At 36.8% G+C, this 19,802-nt stretch overlaps 1 protein-coding gene across 3 annotated transcripts in view; it reads left to right on the forward strand.

The window, feature by feature from the left end:
* The window catches only part of dclk1a (doublecortin-like kinase 1a), a 217,878-nt gene extending 201,616 nt beyond the window's left edge, over positions 1-16,262 (forward strand). For all 3 annotated transcript variants that reach the window (XM_052025757.1, XM_052025758.1, XM_052025759.1), the window contains one exon: positions 15,148-16,262. In XM_052025757.1, the coding sequence (XP_051881717.1) occupies positions 15,148-15,312 (165 nt within the window). In that variant the 3' untranslated portion in view covers positions 15,313-16,262. The remainder of the gene's footprint in view (positions 1-15,147) is intronic.
* The last annotated feature ends 3,540 nt before the right edge of the window (positions 16,263-19,802 follow it).

Genomic DNA, 19,802 nt, shown 5'->3' on the forward strand with positions numbered 1-19,802 from the left:
TGTAGCCAGATTATTATTCTTGAAATGGACACTTGATTAATGAAATTCTGTTACTCATAAATTACCCAGAATAAACCACTGGTCTATAACAGTGTAGAAAGTTGTCATTTTTATCAATAATAACAAAAAAAGTACTAGTGAAGCAAGCACAGATTACACCCAGCTGTAAATACTGGGGGTCCTGAAAAAAGAAAATCAAAATTTAAAAAAATAGCAACCTGCATTAAAACCATTGAAAGACAGCATACCAGTTATCATATTCACAAAAGAATATTGTATTTTATTTCCACATTTATGTTACAGTGAACAGGTTCCTTTGTCCTTGTTGTTCCAAAAGCAGAGTTCATCCTTATTCCACAGAATTAAAGTTAACATTGAGGACAAAGTTTTACTTCGAGCTATTCAAAACAAAGTGACAGTTCTCTCAGCTCTCAAAATTGACTTTATACTTCAGTCTTCAAGTATGTGACCATAGTCTGCAGAGGAAGGAAGATTGGCCTACCCATGTCTTAAGTACTTGCTGTAGTCCTGACAATCTGATAATTGTAGAGTGCAAATGAACACAGTCTGAACCTTTGATGACATAGCATAATTATTCCAAATCAGAACTAAAAGGAAAAAAGAATTTGCATTTACCTAATGGCTACTTGCATCCTTAGGATGTCCCAAAATCCTTCAAAACCAATGAACTGCTATTTGGAATGCAGTCACTTAGTTTGGACAATTTAGATAATACTCAAAGTATTTTTGGACAGTTAAGTTTTAGAAAACATTTCCCATACAAGTTCTCCCACTCAATACAAAAAGACAAATTATTAGTTAACACATCATACTTACTGCCATTAGGATAAATTGCTATCACTAAGATAAGAAACAATTCAAAGCAATAAATTGTTTTTATTCTGATGGAATACGAGGGTCAGCATGAAACAGCTTTTTCACTGGTGTCCATTTAACACTAACATATTGGCGCTTTACTCTATTGTAATTACTTTTCCCTTTCAATCTAAACACCTTTAAAGATCTTCTTGTCCCATTGCATAATCTCATTAGTTCCAGTGTGCATTGAAAACATTTGCTTTACTGGTTGCCACAGTTCCTATTGGACAAGCATTTATGAATTTCATCTCTTCTTCCAAAAAAAATGAATATTCTCAACTAAAAATTCCTTCCCATTATCACTGATTTTGTGATTCTCGTTGGAAATTCTTAACAATTTTCTTTGTGTTTAATTCCATTGAACATTATTTTACAAAACTTTTATTATTCTGATTAGTTTACTTTTATCAAGTTTTTTTTCTCCTTATGGATTTATTTGCGATGTACATAATGATTTAAAAATAGTTAAAAATTGTGCAACATAATTGAGTTCTAATTTTTAATTAGTGCAACAAAATTCACTACAACTGTCGATACCTTGCATGATATGCCATGTTCAGCCAAAAGTGTGGAATAGATAATCTCTCCCAGCTTTTTCCAGAGATCTTCAACATTACTGAATCCAACCTTTTAGTCAATTCAATTTACTCCGTATCAACAAGAAATGCTGATTACATTGGATATAACAAAAGACTATCCGACCAGACAATCTCCTGACTGTAACAATGAAGACTTGAGCCCAAAACTAGCCACTTCTGTAGCTCTAAAAAATAGAAATTGCTGGAAATACACAGCCGTTCAGGCAGCATCTTTTGAGAGGGAAACAGAAAAATGGCATTAATGTTTCAGGTCAATGACTTTATTAGAATTACTTCAGCAGCTGTAGTTTTTTGCTTTTCCACTCCTCTGACCAAGGTGTTCCAGTGCCGTTGCAACACTGGTATCAACTGACAATGCAAGAAATTGCCTGGCTATTTCCTGTTCACAAAAAGGAGGGAAAATCCAATCCTCCTAATTACTGTTTGGTCAACAGTAAGGTGATGGAAGATGACACTTGGCAGCACTGTTGATGCTAATTATTCACCAATAATGTATTCACAGATGGTCAGTTTGGGTTTTACCAGAACCCCTCAGCTCCACAACTTAATGAAGCCTTAGTCTAAACATGGACCAAAGAGCTGAGTTCCAGAACTGAGATGATGGTAACTGCCCTTGGCATTATGGCTGCATTTGACAGAGTCTGGCAACAAGGAGCTCTGGTGAAATGACTTTAAATGAGTGCCAAAGGGAAAAATAATCTCCAATGGTTGGAGTCAAACCTTGCACAGAGGAAGATGTTTGTGATTGTTGGAGGCATCGCTTCAGGAATTCCTCAGAACCCCAGTGTTCTGAGGTTCAACCAATTTCAGCTGCTTCATCAATGACCTTCCTTCCATCTATGACAAATGAGGACATGCATTGATGATTAGAAAGGGTTCAATTCCATTCACCATTCTTTAGTAAAGAAGCAATCCATGTCTGCATGCACCAAGACCTAGACGACAAATCAGATGTGGGCTGGTAAGTAGCAACCATGCCACATAAGTGCCAGGCAATGACCATTTCCAACGAGAGAGAGACTAACCATCCAATCTGACATTCAATAGCATTACCATCACCAAGTCTCCCCACCATCAACACCCCAGGGGTCACCATTCAGCAGAAAATTAACTGGACCACCTCCATAAATATTCTGGTTACAAGACCAGTGTCTGCTGCAACTAGTACCTCCTGACACCCCAAAGCCACCACAGCTTCTACAAAGCACGATTCAGGAGCATTGTGGAGTACTTTCCCGTGTCTGGGTGAGTGCAGCTCCAACAATACTCAACATTGAGTTCAACACTATCCACAACACTGCAGCCAGATTAAGTCACAACCCATCCATCATCCTCAACATTCACCACCTGTACACTGTACTGGCAGTGTCAAATCATTTATAAAATGCATTGCATTTACTTAGACTACTCTGGCAACACCTCACAAACCATCTACCCATACTATCAAAAGCAATAATATCAACTGTGTGTTGCAATCCAATTCATGTATCATTCCAACTTGGAAATATGCTCCCAGTTTTTCCATTGTCACTGGAAAACTTTACCGAACAAAATCACTTTGGAAATACCTTCAGCAAAAGGAAGGTAGAGAGTCACCACCACTTTCTCCATGGGGCATTAGGGATGGAGAATAATCGCTGGTCTTGCCAATGACCAGTTAAAATATTAAATACTATTACATGGCTCAAAATGTTTAATTAAGAATTTTGAGGGTACATCACAATTAAATTTACAGTCAATAATCCAAAAAATGGTTTTGAATTCCAGTTGAAGGTTTGATAGAAACACATATGAATAACACCACTAATAATTCAACATGACCACTTGTTCTGTGTGCTTGCTCTCCTATAATAATACTGGTTAAGGATTTAATATTATTATACTTGTTAAGACATCACTAGGCTTTCCTGGAAAGTTCTACCAATTCTATTAAGTACATTGCATATCATAAAATCAGGCATACTCAGTTAATTGGTGATTTAAATTTTAAATAAGCACCACCATAAAAAAGCTTACATAATTAATAATATTCATAAAGCAACATTTGTGATCTCAAGAATGTGCCAAAGCTTGTTGCACTCATTTGTACTTTTTGGAAGTGCAATCATCATTCTAATGTTGCAGTAGCTAATTTACACTCAAAGTTCCAGAAATAGCACTGAATTTCACAACTAAAGATTTTTTAAGCAATATTAGCTGATGAAATGAATATTGATCCAGAAGTCCATCCTGCTCTTCAAATATTGTTGTGCAATACTTTGAATACATCTGAGGTGCAAGTACTCATCTGAAAGAAGTCACAGTCACCTTCAACAGTGCATCAGATCAATCAATCAACATGCAAAAGTACTTAGTAATTTAAAACATTAAACCAAAGGAAAATTATTATAAAAGGTTACCTTCCCTCTTAATAAAAAAAAACAGAAAGTTTAGACAGCATCTGCAGAAAATGAAAGTTAGCGTTTCAGGCCAATGAACCACTATCAGAACAGATAGGATGAGGTGAGACCTGCCCAATTGATATTGATGTTTTTGGAGTGGTCTGGTTAATGGATTAATGAGGGTAATTAGAGGGAGAGAAAACAAACAAAGGGAATGTTAAAGCTGTGAAATCCAGGCCGTACCTGTTGCTGAGACCAGAAACTAAAAGGAGAGTGCTGGAAATGCCCAACAGATCAGGCTGTCTGGGGAAGAGATAAAAATTGAATTAATTATTTTACAGATGGATAACCTTACAGCAGAATCGGACAGTTCGAATATACACAGAAGAAGTGAGTTATCTGAAATTGTTGAATTCAGAACTGAAGGCTACAACGTGCCCTAACAGAAGTTGAGGTGCTGTTCCTCAAGCTCATGTTGGACTTAGTACAGGAAACCACAGGCAGAAAAATCAGAGTGAGATGGAGATTAAAGTGACATGCAGCTGGAAGCTCAGTCTCACCTCTCTGGGCCCAGTGGCAAAGTATTAACCCATTTAACATCACCTTGGTGACCCTGGCCTCATGCTACCAGAGAAAGTTCTTTTGTCCTACTAATTGCTCCCCCACCCCATCTGCAACTTAAAACTAACTTGTGTTCTCACTTCCCCAGTTCTGATGTAGGGTCTTTGACCTGAAAAGTTGGTACGGTGTTCCTTTCCACAGATGCTGCCTGACCTGCTGAGTGTTTCCAGTGTTTTCTGTTTTAATTTCAGGTTTCCAATATCTGCTTTTTTTTATTTCTAATTACCTTCACCCACACCTCCCAACCTGCAGACCAACATAGAACAGTACAGCACAGCAATAAGACCTTCGGCCCACGATGTCTGGCCGTTGTGATGCCAATTTAAACTGCACATCTGCCTGCACATGGTCCATATCCCTCCATTCCCTACTGTTCATGTGTCTGGCTAAATGCCTCTTAAACCTAGGTTACCATTATAATCAATAAAGCTGAGTAAAAGACTGGGTGGCATAGGTTCCAGCTGGCAGATTCTTAGCATAATAATGCCTGCCACTGGAATGCATGGAGAGTGCAACTAAGGAGTGAGATGACAGATCCTGCATCTGAAATTTGTCAGTAAGCCCCAGACTCAAAGCATATGCATGTAAGTCCAGACTTACTTTAGTTTGAATGGCCAAATGCAGATGGTTACTTACAGTATTGCTAGTCACAGCCAGTCCAATAATTTTAATTCTCTTTTTATCATGAACACAGAGCTCCTCACAACACATCAGTATACAACTTCCATTGTACTCTAAAAGATGTGGAGAATTAATCACATGTAGGTTCTATCCCCTGCAATCCAACAGCAATCACTTTCAGAGATAAAGGTTATTGGTCATGAAAAATTAAATTAAAAGAGCTTTTGTTCTTGTGGCTGGAGCCACTCATTATTTCTGCAGGTTTTCAGTGATGTTACAGGAAAAAAAACACACACAGGAACATTTATTCATCCAAATAAGCAAGGTGCGATCCTATCAAGAGGCTAGACAGTTTGGGCCTGTGTTCTTTAGAGTTCAAAAGAATGAGTGGTGACCTTATTGAGATATAAAATATCCTGAGGGGGCTTGACAGGATAAATGTTGAGATGTTTTCACTGAACAAGAGGACATTATTACAAGATAAGGGGCTGGTTATTTAAAAAGGAAGTGTGTAGAAATTTCTTTTTGTAGAGGATGGTGAATCTCTGGAAAGGTTGTGGAGGCTAGATCATTAGAAGTATTTAAGGTGAAGGTAGATATGTTTTTGAAAGATCGAGGAACTGAGGGCTATGGGGAACTAGCAGAGAAGACGAATTGAGGTCAGCATAGATCGGCCATGGTCATATTGAATGATGGGGCAGGCTTGAGGGGCTAAGTCATCTAGTGTTGCCCTAGTATTCCTGTGTTTTTTGTATATGCATTTTTTAAGGGTGCAGAGTGAAAATACTAAAGCCAATCAGAGTGGAAATGATTGGATTATTCCCCCACCGATTAATTTGGTGACAGATTTACTATCATACTTACTGCCTCACTTCAATTCTCTGACTAGCATAGTGTTAAATATGAATAAACCCCAGTGAGCTGGCTATATGAATATAAATCCCCATTATCTCATTTTACATCTAAAATGCTTTACTTGCTCATCTCTTAAATGCCTCAGCTTCTGGGAGTACCAACTTATTGTTTTAACAATTGTTCAAATAAAAATACACTTTGCACATTTTTGAACCTTAAAATAATATTGAATTATCAGTCAATATCAATAATTGCCTTTGTGTTTTGAAGATTAAAATGCTTCAATTCTTCACCTTTAAACAGTATTAGGCACCGGTGAAGCTTTTACTATAAGCAAGAGGCAATCTTTCAATCTACCTTCACAATTCACTGGTTTTGCATACAATGTCACTGAACAAATTTTTTTCCAGTTTCATTTTAACATTCTGTGGCACTTTCACAAATTCCTGTTGACATACTTGCTTGCATCATCTACTTGCTTTGGTATCTATTTCATCTCTGTTTGAAAATGAAATTTTGATACCACAAATGTTTACCAACTTATCTGAGCTGGTAACAAGGAGCAAGTATTAATCTTATGTATGCTTGGCATGGTTGTTCATTTTTTTTCCTCGTGTGATCCTGCCATTTTGTTTTTAATTTACAGCTATAGCACTGCCCATAAAACTGAGCTCCATAAACAAAAAGGATGAATAAAAGCAAATCAGTTTGTAATTTTTGGAATGCAATTTAATTGAAGCACATGACAAGCATATTGTTCCAAGGTATGAAATGAAATTGCCAGCTAAACCAAAAAAAATACAACTACTTGGATAACTGTTACCAGACAGCAGTTCTTGAAAGCCATAAGTGCAATGCAGAAACATCACCCCTTGAATATTGAGCACCAACTGCCCCAGTAGCTTGTTTAAATATAATAGCCATGCACCGCAGTGGATGTGTCCAGTGACAGAGGAAAGATGCACAGATTACTAAGGTTGTCATCTGTTTCCCTCCAATGGAGTGAGTGGTCAAATTAAACACTGTGAGTCTTCAGAGAAATATAGACAAAATGAACAAGAGTAAGATGTGGTGAAAAGATTGGTGGTACACGTTCATAGAAAGAGTAGAACAACAGAATATTTTTAGAGTTTGTTAGAGTTAAAGAATCTGTTAGAGTTTTAAATGACTCTAGCAGAGTGGACAAGGAGGAACCCGTAATGGATATTTAGATTTCTAAGAGCTACTTGAGGGGCATAACCTACAAGGTGATGAAGTAACAGCTGGGAAGTGAGATTAACCTACATTCTATTTTTGCCTGGAGTGAACAGATTGGATCCCTTTTTTGTACTGTGGCTTTCTATACTTCCAGTAAAAAAAGTTTAGAAGAATAAGACACATTGAAACAAATTCATTAAGGAACTTGACAGGATAGATGCTCCATAGCTTCCTGGTTGGAGAATTTAGAATTAATAGTTACAGTCTCAGCATAACAAGTCAGCCATCTTATTGAAAAATTATGATAACTGTTGTGATTACTTGGAACCACTGCAGTCTATCTGGTGAAAGTACTCCCACATGCTATTGGATAGGGAGTTCCAGGATTTAGACTTAGCAACAAAGAGGTGTAATTTATTTCCAAGGCTGAATGATGTGTGACTTAGAGGGGAGCTTTCTGGTGCTGGTGTTCCCATATACCTTTTGCATTTGTCGTTCTAGATGGCAGAAGTTGTGAGTTTGGGAGTGCTGTTGGAGTAGTTAGGTGAGTCACTGCAGCGCTTTTTGTAGATAGAAGGGACTGCAGCCCCAGTGTGCCGATAGTGGATGGATGCCTGTCAATTCTGACCACTTTTGTTCTGGATGGAATTGAACTCATGTTGTTGGGAGCTTCACCTATCCAAGAAGGTGGAGAGTATTCAATCATACTCCTGACTTGTGCTCTTTAGATAGTGGAAAGTCTTTGGAATGTTGGCCACTTACTACAGTATACCCCTCCTCCGACCTGCTCTTGTATTTACATTGTTGGTCCAGCTGAGTTTCTGCTCAATGGTGATCCTCAGGGAGTTCACATTGAGGGATCTAGCAATGGTCATGCTTCTGAATATCAAGGTGGTTTGATGCTCCACTGACGGAGAAGGTTTTTGCCTTTTACTTCCAGAACACAAATAATTTTTGCTACTTAATAACCTATGCCTAAATGCTATACAAATCTTCCTGGATATAAGTTTGAAATACACTTTCTGACAAGCCGCAAGTACAATTGAACATTGCACAATCATTTGCTAAGATGGCTGGGGCTAAAACGCTGCCTTGAGGAACTCCTGCAGTAATGTCCTGGGGTTGAGATGACTGACCTCCATCAACCACAACTATCTTCCTTTGTGCATGACATGACTCCAGCCATTGAGGTGTATTTTTCTTGATCTCACATGTTCTCTTACAACATAAAAGGAGGTCATGTGGCCAATTGAGCTTATGTCAGCCATTCCCACCATCCCTTTCCCCCAATTATTTCCCTGTAATCATATGCCCATCAACTCCCCAAACCAATCACTGCTTTACCCGCCACCCACATACACTAGAGCCAATTAAACTATCAACAAGTCTTTGGGATGCCACACCTGGTCAAATGTTGCTTTGATGTTGCAGGCTAACAGAATTGTCCATCACATTTGAAAATAGGCTGTGTTTCAAGAGCCCTTCTAAAATTAACTTTAATGTTGCCAAACTAGTTGTTTTCAGGATAAGAAATTATATACATATGTGGGCACACTCCTGGCCTTGACTAGATCACAGAAATGAGACTCTCATTGGAAGAAATTACACATCCGAGAGTGCTCCTCCCAGCTCTACACCTCCTTGTAAAGCTATTGCTATCACTCTCACAATCACCACTCCTCCTCCCGACCCTCCCCATTTCTCAGTCTCTCCTTGGGGGAAGATATAAGCAATAATGTGGTTGAAAACTTTGTTGGCACGCTTCCTGGGGAAAGGCAGCTGTCTGTCAGCAGAGGAATTGTTCCACACTGGCAAGCCTAGTGCCTGTCAGTAACTTAATACTAACTGTAATGGCACTTCTGGCTCAAATTGTGTTACTCAATGCACACACAGGCCCCTCACAAGATCAGTTTAACCATTTTTCACTTGAAAAAGTTTGAAATTTACTATTCAAACTCTTCAGTGTATTCAATCCCAATCTAATAGAAAGGACTACCCAACGTGGACACATGTGAATTTTCAATGGTACCAAATTTCTCATCTATCTGGGCACCGGTGCATCATGAAAGGTAAATGAGAGCAGGAAACAAACTTGGAAATGTCACTTCTCTGATTTTGGGTTGTTTCAATAACTCAAACATTGATTTAAACTCTTTTTTGAGTTTGGCAAGATATTCTGGGGCACTGTCTGTAACAAATAACAACCGTGCTGGGGCCCCATCAGAATATTGGCCCTGAGGTGTGGGCTCAGTAGATCCCACACTGAACCAGAATAGATTACAGCATATAGTGCTCTATTCCCCTGGTGGAGAGTTATTTACAATTACCACTGTTGGCAGCATGCACAGAAATTATTTTTTGGCATAGTACTCTATGCTGTAGGGGAAGTACTATTACCATTCATTTATGTTCTAGAAAGATTGATTTTTCTTGTACATCAAGTTTAGTACTCACTATTTAAGCCAAATAATATGATTAAAAACTATCCTTTAGCATTTCTTGTTGTAAAAATTAAGTAATTACAATGATGGTGAGGTTTGTACCCTAAACAAATATTGCAGAGAAAAGCTTTACATGTTGTGGAAGTTTGAAGATGAGTGCTCTAGGTAGCTATACTGTGTGATTACTTGAAAGGTGCCTACAGTTCTGCCTCTGCTTCTTTGCATTGTATTTGTGGATTGAGCAGGGCTCAGATTTAGTGCTAATTGGTTTCATATAGCTAGTTGAAAACTACTCTTTCAATGCCTTTTCATAAGATTTGACCACCTAATAAAAGTTGCCCAACCAATAGTTCTCAACAAATTCTGGAAAACTTGCAGTCCACTATTTCCAATAGTGTAAATTTTGGAACTCACTTCTTGGATGAGAAACTGGTGGGTGATTATCACAACTATTATAGTATTTACCAATGTTTCATTCAGTTGTCAATATCCAAACAGTAAAATGTACATAACCATATCTGATCTCCATATTCCAAATTTCATAGTATAAAGAACATATAGAGCAGTAGCTATGAAGAACATAGCCTATTCTTCATGCGAGAATCACTGCTGTAGTTCTTACAGAAAGCTATGGTTTGCTTGATTGAATGTATGAGTTCACTGAGAAAATAGATAGGAGTCCCAGGAGTCTTCCTAACATTATTCAAGATAAAAGGAAAAGGTAATCCTAGAGTTACAGAAATTCATTCCATCAAGAAGCAATTGCTTTTGTATGCCTCCAGCTCACTCTATAGTTTGCCCCTCATCATATTTCCCCATTTTTCTCTCTTACAATCTTTATTGGTTCCTTCCACATATTCAGGAAGGATTACTGCAATTTACAACATATGTATTGACAAAGTCAATAATTTACATGGAACTATATATCAAGAGACATGGTTGGAGGAGGCAACCTTTAACTCAGATTATTCTATGAAGGTTACGTGACAACAAAGGTTTAAGTTGGTTTTTCCCCCAGGATGAATATAAAGTTACAGATGTCAATAATTCACTTTAGAAGTATCAGAACTTACTACATACTCCTCTGTTCATTTTTAAAAAAAGAAAAGAATGTTGGTCAATTCCCCATGGTCTCAATAAGGTTTCTGGATTGAGACTGAGGGAACAAGAGCAGACAGTTTTACCTGGATGTGATTGCAGCCCATTCTGATGGAATAAGAGTCTCTTATCTCATTTAGTTGAAAGATTCACATGAAATGAGCATGAACAGTTGCATGCCAATTTCCAGCCCACTTGGGTCTAATTGCCCTCAATTTAGCACTAAATTGGCAATCTTACTCAGAGATATCATGTGATAGCCAGAATGGGAAATGAAATACATCACTAATATAGTAAGAAGCAATTTGCAGAGTCTGAAAATCACTCTCATTTTGGGAACCATTGGCAGTGTTGAGCATTCTCATGTTCCCTTTACTGTTTTCTCAGAGTAAAGAGAACCTGATAATGCTCAACAGTGACACTGGTTCCCCAGATGAGAAAGTGTTCCATTTCCCAAAACTTGACCACAAAAAAAACTTCAAAAGGATTTTAAAAAAGAAATCAACCTCGAGTACAAGAGTTGATGAAAAATGCCATAACAGTTTACCTTTTCCACTGTGCATATACATTCCTTTGTTGCTGTTAGAACAGTATATCAACATGAAAACCAATACTCTGTGGCTATTTAATCTTGAGCTATGATTGAAAAAGGATGTTATAGATGGAATTTCTACTTACACTTTGTGTTATAAAATTCTTACATACTCTCAGCTATTCATTATCTGAACAGGAAATTCTCCCGAAAGTCTGTGAAATTCACACACTATTCATTAACCTGTTTTTATAAGAAAAATATAGAGGGGCTGTACACAATTATGAGGTTACTAAAACATATAGTTGCAGTGACTTTGCCAGCATTTTGGAATAAGAGTAAAGAATTTACTTTTTAAAAAAAAGCCAAAGTGAGGATCTTAAACAGCTTAAAGGTATCTGTCCCAGTGTGAATCATTCAGAAGCATCATCATGGGCATTAGTGGATCAGCAACAACATGATTATTGATCTCAGTTGCTGAACTTGCTGTCTGAATGTACTCTTTCGCCAAGCAGAAAGCTTTTCTCAGGCAATACACATCATAACAATCCATTCTATTATCTTCATTGTTTTAATAGTTCTAAAGATTAATTTGTGTTTCTGATCAATTAAAAGTGATTTTCTCATAAAATGTGAATGAAAGTGAAGTCTCTTAAAATTTACACAAATGGAAAATTGTGACATCTGCTTTCTCTTTGTTCTTGTTTGGCTGTTTGTATGGTGTCTGGGAAAGCTCAATTATCAATTCAAAATTTTAAATACATGTCCTGGTTGCAAGTATAGTCTACTAATCTTGTCCATTCTGAATAGAGAGTGAAGGCAACTAGCTTTTACTTTTACCTTGTTACTTCTGTTGTGTTCATGGGACTTCTCTTTTTCCAGAAATAGCAAGTTGTATAAAGTTCTGTGCAGTAGATTCTAAAAATCTGAATCTCATTTACTTCTCAATTGATGTCCTTGCTGGATATTAATTTTCTAGATGCCAGTCTGTTATAAACATTAGCATAGGCAATTCACATTAAAGGGGTTATATTTTAAAATGTTTGTCTTTGTAGTCTTTCTGCTTTTGAAACTTCGCTTTAATTTTCTGCTTTAATGCGCATGTTTCTAGTTTTTGTTTTAAACAGCAATAAACCAGCTGTAGATCTGTCTTGGTGTAGGCTAAGTGGGCAGATTAATCAGCATAGCTGTTGGGGAATTGCTGGGTTGGTGCTCCAGCACAGGATTTCACCGTGAGTCCAACAGCAGAGCCCAGTCAGGAAATCCCAGTAAACAACTGTCAGAAAGATTTGAACTTCTGCCTTGCACAGGTATCCCAAGCTTCCTGACAGTCTTGGAAGGAAGGTGTCAGAACTGCTGGCATTTCTCAGAAAAACTATTTATTTCATTTTTGTAAAAATCTTTCTCATGCAATTTTGAATTAAATAATTCCTACATTTGGTGCATGTGCAGTCTCTTCAACTCTTAGTTCATAGAATCATAGAACAGTACAGCACAATACAGGCCCTTCAGCCCACAATGTGGTGCCGACCTTTCTTTCTTTTTCAATCTTTTTATTAATTTTCAAATTAATACAGATTAATATATATAAAATCAATGATTATACATGTGATACAAAGAGATCGGGAGGACAATCATGACATATATAATCATAAAGAATAAAAAATATAATCTAGATCTCACAGTCTCTTAGTAAGCGAATATAATACAAAAAAAATCAAAAAGGGAAAGAAAAAGATTTAGTGTAATAAAAAAAAGAGAACCCCCAAATCAAAAAAATTATAAGTAATAAATCAAAACAAACTAAAAAAAATTTCCAAAGAGAAAAAAAAACTGGACTAATATTTCTCGATGAAAAAAGAGCATTATTATGTCGTCAACTCTGCTCCTCTAGGTGCCAACCTTTAAACCTCGCCTAAGACTATCTAGCCTCTATCTACCTCTACAGTGTGGTTTATAATATAACTCTGGTCTGCTGGCACCAAAATTGCAAAATCCATACATGCATCAGTCTGAAATAGGTAGGTGTGGTATAATAGCACCCCTAGCCACTTTGAAAGCAAGTAATTCCCCAGTGTGTTTGTTGGTTTCATTCTGAAGTTTGCACAATGGTAAATATGACAGATATTGATAACTTTCAGCAAAATCTGCCTCTGTGTGTTCCAGGAATGTTTATATTGTCAAACTTAGTTTCAGCAAGATATATAATTATATTTTCAGTTATAACTCTTAATGTTACGTTTTAATGTGACATAGTATTAACTAAAATGCTCATACTAGCAGAATGAAGTGGCTCAGTGCATCGTGATTTACACCAATATTCCAAATGTAAAAGGACCCTAAATCATTCCCATCATGATCCCATCATGAAGTAATGAAGTGAATTTGCATTGTTAATAGAATGCTTACTGGTTTCATTGTTAAATTGTTTTTTGTTTGTTTTCACTTTTAAAGCTTTTGACGCAAACTACAACCCAACAACAAGAAATACTGGAAAAGGAATTAGAGTATTATTCCTTTATTAAAGAATGTGACAGCTAAACCTGTCAGTCATTGGGAAGCCAGCCTGCAGTATAAAGTTCTAAGTGTCATTGTAGTGTCTTACATTCAGGGAAAAGCATGAAAAATAACTGCTTTTTTAAAGTTTCTGATAATGTTTTTGTATTTTTAATATTTCATCGGTTCACCCCCTCGCCCAAGATATTTGTTTCCAGATAATCAAAAACTGTATTCTAAAATAATTTTATATATCCCTATTTTACCAATTGAATTGTTTTCTTTTTTTCCCGAAAGTCCTTGCTTCTGGCTAGTGAAATCAGATGAAATCAAAACAGTTGGCTGACCCCAGCAGAATAAATTTATCAATAATGGGAAAATGAACATAGTTTTAGTATTTAACGATGCTGCTTATTTTGCTGTGTAAATTTCTAGTGTTCATCTTTGGATTTCTATTTAATGTGAATACATAATATTTTGTAACAGGGCCATAAATTCTTGATAAACAAATATGCAGGATTCTATTCATATTATGTGGGGGAAGGGTAAATTTACCAATGTTTTGGAATTGCATTACATGATTCTGTCTATCTTTCCTGTAGAAATAGAATACTAGTGGGCTTGCCTACATTACACAAAGAGTCTTCTATTCCATATAATCGAGGTCATTGGCTTATGGTGACTGAATACATTAAATTAAACTTTTACTGCATGGAATTGCAGGATTTCACTTTTTAGAATCACAGTATGCAAAATCTGCAAACCAGTGAACATGATATAATTTTACAAGGAAGGCTAGAATTATGTTAAACATAAAAAGCAAATAACCATCAATTCAAATTGGTTCTGGACTGAAATATACATTCCAACCTTAGGAACTATTCACTGCTTGTAGGAATGGTGTGTGAGTGGGGATGGCGCAGTGGTGTCCTGGACAGCAGAAAAATATAATGAGAAAGTTAATCCCTTTCTTCAAAGAGGACATATTAAGGGTTTTATGGCATCTCTGACCTCACTCTAACAAAGGCCCCAGTATTCCTGCATTTTGGGCATACATCCAAAGTGAATGCGTGAGCTAAGACTTTACATTCCTGTAAATAACATTCTTAACGATGTTGGACTAGATTTACTTTTGAAATTCAGAGTGGAATAGGTTTCTTGCATATTGGAAAATTAATGTCAAAAAGTTCAATTACAAGCATCATTTTACAGAAAAATAATATTTTATGAAAAGTGACAAATGCCAGTGCTAGAATGCTTCAAAGATACGTTAAAAATGCAAATATCAATTCCAAGATATCCATGTGTAAAATGTATAATAAATATAAGCCTTATTTCCTTTGATCGTGATTGTAATATAGGTTATGTTCCTATATATGTCTCAAACTTGATTTTTTTTCTCATTTACTATTTTATGACCCTGACAGACCACCGCTCTTGATAAGGAGAGGCAGGTTTTCCGAAGAAGATGCGACCAGGATGTGAGGAGAAGCTACGTGGTACAAACTAATACAGCAGAACACAACTCTGAATCTGAAGATTACTCACCAAGCTCGTCTGAGACTGTTCGTTCACCAAATTCTCCCTTTTAATGAACCCTGTTCTCGTTACCAAGCTCTAATTGCTTAGTGCAATTTTATAAATCATTTCTGAAGAAATAATGAATGTTTAGTTAATTAGCTAGGACGATGTTGCACTGATATATGAACAGTATTGATTCTAGCATGGTTTAATGGAAAAGCACAAGGCATGTGAAGGTGTAGGTGAATCCAGCTGCTTTGCAAATCAGCCATTGTCTGTATTCTTAACCATTTAGGCGCTGTGTTTTCCTTGCACCATGAAAAACATTGATGTTCTCAGTTTCTGATCATTTTTTGAAAACAAACAAGTTATGGTGCAAAAATTATACTGTTGTTTAAAGGATTCTGAATCTCTATGAAAGAGAAATATTTGTCAGTATATGAATCCTGAATTCTACAATATAATCAGTGTCCATTGCATTTTCTTAAGCAACTTTAACTTGATTTTCAAAATAAGTTGCAACGGTTAAACAAAATGTAAAATCCATGTTAAGTAACTTGATTACTCCAAAATGTAGTACAATGAAACTTTGATTGGACAGTACTTTACACAGAGCATAGAATGGTGAGATAGGTGACTAGGATTGTATCACTGAACAGCAGTATTGTACGATATGACAAAACTAAAGTAAAGCTCCACAGTTTGATATTTAGTTCATTAGAGAAGTAATGAAATTTATGTTAGAATACTTGTATCAACTGTGTAAAACATTCCTAAAGGTGAAAAACTTTCACGTGGATAAACTTTTGCAATTGTAAAATCTTCGATACATCAGGCAGGCAACATCCAAGGCCAAAATCTTCCCCACGGACTATTTTGTAGAACATTGTAAAAGTTAACTCATGTGAAATGTCATTGCTTTACAGTAGTCATCATCTGACTAAGTGTGGTGCATACTACAATAAATAAACAAGCCAAATCTGTGAATAAATGATTAATTGATAACCAGAATAATACATAATGGAAGATGAGTTGTTTCTTATCATACAGAAAGTGGATATTCCAAAATGAGTTATATTTTTGTGGCTTTGTCTGGTTCTTAAATGTTGAGCTGCTAGTAGAGCTGCTGCCTCACAGCTCAAGCAACCAGGTTCATTTCTAACTTTGGTGCTGTCTGCGTGGAGTTTGCATGTTCTCCCTGTGACTGAATGGATTTTTTCTGGGAGCTCCAGTTTCCTCCCACTGGCCACAGTAAATTGCCCCCAGTAGGTTGTGGCAAAAATTAGTGCGAGAATTAGTTTTTGTCAGCTCACAAAGCCATTCCAGTGGGCTGAATGGCCTCTAACTAAAGTCAGAGAGTCATGGAGTAATGCAGCACAAAAATAGGCCCTTCGGCCCAACTCATCTGTGCCGACCAAGTTGCCTACCTAAGGTAGTTCCATTTGCCCACATTTGACCCATATCTTTTCTAAACCTCTCCTATCCATGTGCTTATCCAAATATCTTTTAAACATTGTTATTCCATTGGATGCATTAACCCGGTTTGATTCATCCCACAGCGCCTGTCATAAGGAAATATGAAAATACCTAAAGAAAGCTGACATGCCCTGCTGTCATTTGCTTTGAGTGCTGGTCAAGCTCTGCACCTAAGATATAATAAGCACATTAGATGTACAGACCATCATTTGCATCAGGCATAAAACAAAACTGCCAATCCTGGAAATCTGAAGCAAAAACAGAAAATGTTGGGAAAAAATCAGCAGATCAGGCAGTATTTGTGGAAAAGGAAACAGTCACCATTTTGGGCCTGTGATCCTTAAAATCTGGATCAAATCTGACTTTCAAAAATATTCAAATAAAACTATTAAAACTTGTAACATTTTGAATTAACACTAAATACATGAAAATCAACTTAATTAGGCGAAAGAAATTACTTCATATCGGCTCTTCTCTATATAGCTATCTCTTTCTATTGAAATGAATTGACCCACTGGACTTGGCCAAGTTCGGCAGTTAGATTTCCCAGTTACTTCCATCTTCACATGGCAGTCATAGACTTCGCGTGCGCGCACACACACACATGAGATAACAGATTTACATAAAACTAGTTTAGGTATTTTAAACCACAAACAAATAGTTTGTAATCAGTCATCTAGTTTATTCAGTTTCGTATCATTTTTCTTTATTTTTTCTGATATTAACAATTTACATAAACAAGACGATTGATGAATATAGAATCCTCTCCACTATATGATTATTACTATTATGGATGCTCATTGCTGAGTAGGCATTGTGCAAATTAAAGTCTCCATCTTCTGGATGATGCAACCACTTATAATTTAGTTTCAAAACCCAATGAGTCTGAGATTATCATGCAATTTTGCTGTTGCTGCCTTTTTTCGTTAGAAAAGTTTTTGTCTGCCTTAACCAAAAGTTTTGGTAGCTTGAATAGAGAGGGGAATATTCCATTAAGAAGTTGAATGGTGTATTTAGAAATGGATGGAAAAGGATGACCCACAGTTATCCTGGCGGTTAGAATCCCAGCAAAACGAGTGAGGAAGGTGTCTATAGAGCTGACTTTCAGACACCAAACTCAAGAAGACACTATTGAAAGGGATGTTTAAAAACTAGATCAAAAGGATGGGAGAGTTTCAGGGAGAGAGTTAGTTTATAAGACCTTTGTAGTTTAAAGGACCTTTGAAGGATTTGAGGGTGTTACCAAGTTAGGGGAAAATACCATAGAAAGTATTTAAATACAGAGGTGAATTCTAAATTAAATACACTTTAGCAGCAGGAGCTGATGTAAGTCAACAAAGACTGGAGTGATGTGTAATCAGGGTTGGATGCAGTGTAAAATATGGGTAGTACTTGGATAAGTTAAGAGTGGAGAATCAGGGCTGCACTGGGGAATAGTTTTGAATGGAGGGGGCAAAGATGCAGTATATGGTGCACCAGCAAAAAGATTGAGACAGGTGATGTTGAGAAAATAGAAGGAAGCAGGCTTGGTGATACACAGGATATAAATCAAAGGCCTGTGTTAAAGTCAGAAGATGTTGAGTTGCAGACAATCCAGTTCAAAGAGCAGCCCCTGGGTATATTCAAGTCAAGTTATAAAGAGCAATACAAAAGAAACAAGTAGAAAGAGGTAATGCTAAAATATTCATTGTATTGTCCACTTAACCTGGAGAAACATTCAAATTCTCCTGCCCTTTTTTTGTTAACCGCAACATCAGTTACAAATGCCCCCTGCCATTGCCAGTGAGAATTATTCAGGAGCTCACACTAGTTGGATAGTGATCAAGGTATAAGCCTGACTGAGTTATGTTTTCAACTTTCACTCAGTCATAAAAATGCAGAATTTTGGCTCAATATCAATTTTTTTCCAATTTTAAAAGGAATTTCCCAAGGAAGCAAGTAAATCATTGATAAAACGTATATAAATCTCAAATTTCTCTCTGGTTATCCAACAGAAAGGAAGTAAAACTCTTGAATATTAGTCTCAAATTACATCATTCAAACTTGACCATTTGCTTTCCACAGTTGTCATTTTTATGGTATCAAGGGAGCATTTGACCATCTTTGCCCATCACCCTTACTAAATTCTTCTTTAAATATTCAGAGAACTTAAAATGGAATTAACCTTTTTAATTGGAATCCATTCCACATACCTTTACTGCATACATTTTGTTATGTTGAAATAAAAAATCTTGACGACACAGCTTGACAAAAATAATTGGAGGAACTGCCAAGTTAATAGAGAGGGAGTTGGCTTAATAACCATGGAGCACAGTTTTACAATGACAGGGCCCCTCCAAATGTCAACTGTCTTGCAATTTCCATTTTCTGAAACAATGTCAGGAATTCAGAGGTGACAACTGCATCACTGCAATTATTTTCTCAAATCAGTCAGTAACAGAAATACTGTGTTAATGAGATCAATAACTGCAGCAAAATATAGAAATACAAGAGATTAAGTATCAAGAACAGCAAATGGCAAGATGTCTGCTCATAACCTAAGGCAATAACTCAAGACCTCACAGATCATGGGCTCCAAGTTAAAAATAATAGAAACAGAGGCAAAAGGTAAATATAATTAACTCTTTGCAGTGGTTTAATTAGTTTTTAGATTATGTTAATCCAAGTTCTTTTTTACATAAAGAACCCTTCACCAATAATTTCTATGAGGTCTCATTTAAATCCCCACCATAATTTTGGCACAAATCAAAAATCTCGAGCACCATTTAGGACGAGCTGGGATGACACAGAAGCTGTGGGTCAGCAAAGGTTTCAGTGGTTGACCCACGACACAAAACTTAAATTGGGCCTAACATATGTTACACACTTGTGTGCTTGTGTGATCAAAACCATGGCACCCAGTACTGTATTGCCATGGCAAGCACAGGTGCACATGAGCACCTTAGGTGGGGTCAGGTGTTAGGATGGTGGAGGTCAGAAAAGTTTGTGGGAACAGTGGGCATCAGAGTCTGTGGTCTGTGTGGGGAGAGGATGGTAGTGACAGACTATATAAAAAAAAACAGGAGATTTCTATAAAGGGTCATGA

This window comes from Pristis pectinata, chromosome 11 (assembly GCF_009764475.1).
Source record: "Pristis pectinata isolate sPriPec2 chromosome 11, sPriPec2.1.pri, whole genome shotgun sequence".
Lineage (NCBI taxonomy): Eukaryota > Metazoa > Chordata > Chondrichthyes > Rhinopristiformes > Pristidae > Pristis > Pristis pectinata.